The 3,277-nt window shown below is 42.7% G+C and overlaps 1 protein-coding gene across 3 annotated transcripts in view; it reads left to right on the plus strand.

Annotated features, from left to right (window-relative positions):
* The first annotated feature begins 229 nt into the window (after nt 1-229).
* DSCAML1 (DS cell adhesion molecule like 1) overlaps nt 230-3,277 on the plus strand; it is a 395,567-nt gene continuing 392,519 nt past the window's right edge. The window contains exon 1 of one of the 3 annotated variants that reach the window (XM_040325465.1): nt 230-547. In XM_040325465.1, the coding sequence (XP_040181399.1) occupies nt 505-547 (43 nt within the window). In that variant the 5' untranslated portion in view covers nt 230-504. The remainder of the gene's footprint in view (nt 548-3,277) is intronic. The other 2 variants (XM_040325463.1, XM_040325464.1) reach the window with 2 other exon arrangements.

A 3,277-nucleotide genomic window follows, 5' to 3' on the forward strand; every position in this document is an offset into this window, starting at 1 on the left:
AGGTGAGGATAGGAGGAGGGATGAATGAATAGGTGAGGATAGGAGGAGGGATGAATGAAGAGGAGGAGGGATAAATAAATAGGTGAGGATAGGAGGAGGGATGAATGAAGAGGAGGAGGGATGAATGAATAGGTGAGGATAGGAGGAGGGATGAATGAAGAGGAGGAGGGATGAATGAATAGGTGAGGATAGGAGGAGGGATGAATGAAAAGGAGGAGGGATGAATACCTAGGTGTGTTTTAGAGGAAGGTTGGGTAAAGAAGAGAGTTGCTCTTGTAGGCAGAAGAAGAGTGCCCGTGTGTTGAAGAGGAAGGTTGGGTGAAGAAGTGTGTTGGAGGTCTGGGAGTGGCATTCCTCCTCCTCCTCCTCCTGTTCCCACCCTATACTGATGACAAGGAGGAGGAGCTGATGAGGAGCACTGAGGGCTACAGAGAGCGGAGTGAGGAGGGACAGCTCGGGATCTGATGAGGGATTCGCACCCGGCATATCCCCTCTGTGTATGGAATGTTGCTGGTAACTCTCTTCCTGCTGTGTTCAGTGCAGACAGGTAAGTTGTCACTCTAATAGTACATAGCGTGCGATCCCCCAGCCTGCGGACACCTACCTGTTACCTGCGCAGTCCGGAGCTCGCGCTGGACGGCTCTCTGCCGAGTTGCCCTTTACTTTCTATGTGTGATCGGCCCATTGATGATCGGCCCATTGATGATCGGCCCATGTGTGTGACTTTCCGATGGTGTAGGGTAGGCAGATGAATGAATTGTCAGCGATGTTGATCGGAGCTCCTGTACCCCGTCCTCCTCTCCTCCTCTCCTCCCTCTCCTTACATTTGCTTCTCTTTTGTTTAACAAATGTGTATTGTCGGGGCTGAGCTGAGCTCGGAGCTCATACCTTCCCATGGTGTAATAGATAGACGATCATACATGTCATCTTGTACATACATGACCGACAACACTTGTCCCAACTCTGCCCCATGCTGCCCACTACTATGGGGGTCATGCCCAGGCTTCGGGATCCGTCGATGTGTGTGAGATAAGGGTTCAGAAAGTGCTGATAGCCGGAATGGAAGGAATATATTTGTAGGATATAAGACTGGCTGTGATTTGATATGGAGATGATCTGTATGAATATGCATTGATCCTGGTATCTATGGATGGAGAGGGTGAGGGGCCCTCAGTACACCTGGATGCCAAGGTGTGAGCATAGCCCATCACTACACTACTACATCCCTGCTGGCAATAAATTAGCAGCATCCTAGTCTGGGGTCGGAAAGCCAGTGAACTCCATCATATTGCCACTGATACAGTTGTAGCATGAAAAGCCTGATGTATTATAGTGTATGAGATGGACTGGTGCCCTTCGCCACTCAACCGAGACTTTGCAAAAGCTGCAAACTTCTGCATTTTCTACTCCTAGAGGCTGCAGTGCATTGCCCAGGGCACCACATCTACATTTGTCAGGAGCAGAGCACTGAGGCACAGGGGATAATGCTTGCTTTTCTGTACGATACCCCAAGTGTCTCGTCTGTAGGACCCCCCAGTGAACATATATTGTCTCGTCTGTAGGACCCCCCAGTGAATATATATTGTCTCGTCTGTAGGACCCCCCAGTGAACATAAAATGCCTCTTTTCTGTAGAATATCCTAGTGAACAACATACATTGCCTCTTTTCTTTAGGATACCCCAATAAATGTATATAGCTTTGTTTCCATATATCCCAGTGAGCATATATTACCTCTTTTCCATAGGATACTCTAAAAAAACATATATTGCCTCTTTTCCATACGATGCCTCAGTAAACATATATTGCCTTTTTGCCGTAGGATGCCCCAGTAAACTTATATTGCCTTTTTTCTGTAGGATGCCCCAGTAAACATATATTGCCTCTTTTCTGTAGGATGCCCCAGTAAACATATATTGCCTCTTCTCCGTAGTATGCCCCAGTAAACATATATATGTCCTCTTTTCTGTAGGATGCCCCAGTAAACATATATTGCCTCTTTGCCGTAGGATGCCCCAGTAAACATTTATTGCCTCTTTTTCGTACGATGCCCCAGTAAACATATATTGCCTCTTTTCTGTAGGATGCCCCAGTAAACATATATTGCCTCTTCTCCGTAGGATGCCCCAATAAACACAATATACGAAAGAATTTGGCTCATGTATGGAGGCATGAGGTTGCCAACATCTCTGTATCAATTGAAAAAGATGAATACCTCTAAGTGAGGTGAGATTTTTCGGGCAACCAAAAAAATATTGTGACAACTAGGTCATAAAAATATATAAATTTTAATACATTAATTTACAACATAAACATTTCATAGTGACAACATTATTTAAAAAAATGAAAAATTCCAGGATAGAGAAAATTATTACTGCTAGAGGATCACCACACACCCCAGGACTAGGCTAAGGGTATAGGTGATCATTTATCCAGGATAAATGATCACCTATACCCTTAGCCTAGTCCTGGGGTGTGTGGTGATCCTCTAGCAGTAATAATTTTCTCTATCCTGGAATTTTTCATTTTTTTAAATAATGTTGTCACTATGAAATGTTTATGTTGTAAATTAATGTATTAAAATTTATATATTTTTATGACCTAGTTGTCACAATATTTTTTTGGTTGCCCGAAAAATCTCACCTCACTTAGAGGTATTCATCTTTTTCAATAAACACAATATACTGCCTCCTTGCCGTAGGATGCCCCAGTAAACTTATATTGCCCCTTTCAGTAGGATGCCCCAGTAAACATATATTGCCTCTTTTCTGTAGGATGCCCCAGTAAACATATATTGCCTCTTTTCTGTAGGATGCCCCAGTAAACATATATTGCCTCTTTTCCGTAGGATGCCCCAATAAACACAATATACTGCCTCTTTGCCGTAGGATGCCCCAGTAATTTCCTCTTTTCTGTAAGATAACTTAATGCCTTTTTATTGCCTAATTTTCATAGGACACTCCACTGAACATATACAGTCTCATTTCTATAGGATCCCCTAGTTTACTTAAATTGGCTTATTTCTATAGGTACTCAAGTGAACTTTTATTTTATTAGTTTTTTTTTTGGTGTTATTTCTATAGGATACCTCAGTGAATTTATATTGCTTCAATTCTGTATGATACCCCAATATTCTAATATTGCCCAATTTATATACAGTAGGATACTCCAGTGAACTTATATTGCCTAATTCCTTTAGGATAACCTATGGATTAATATAGCTTTGTTCCGTAGGATACCCCAGTGATCTTCTATTGCATTATCTCTGCAGACTACGCC

Source organism: Rana temporaria, chromosome 10 (genome assembly GCF_905171775.1).
Source record: "Rana temporaria chromosome 10, aRanTem1.1, whole genome shotgun sequence".
NCBI lineage: Eukaryota > Metazoa > Chordata > Amphibia > Anura > Ranidae > Rana > Rana temporaria.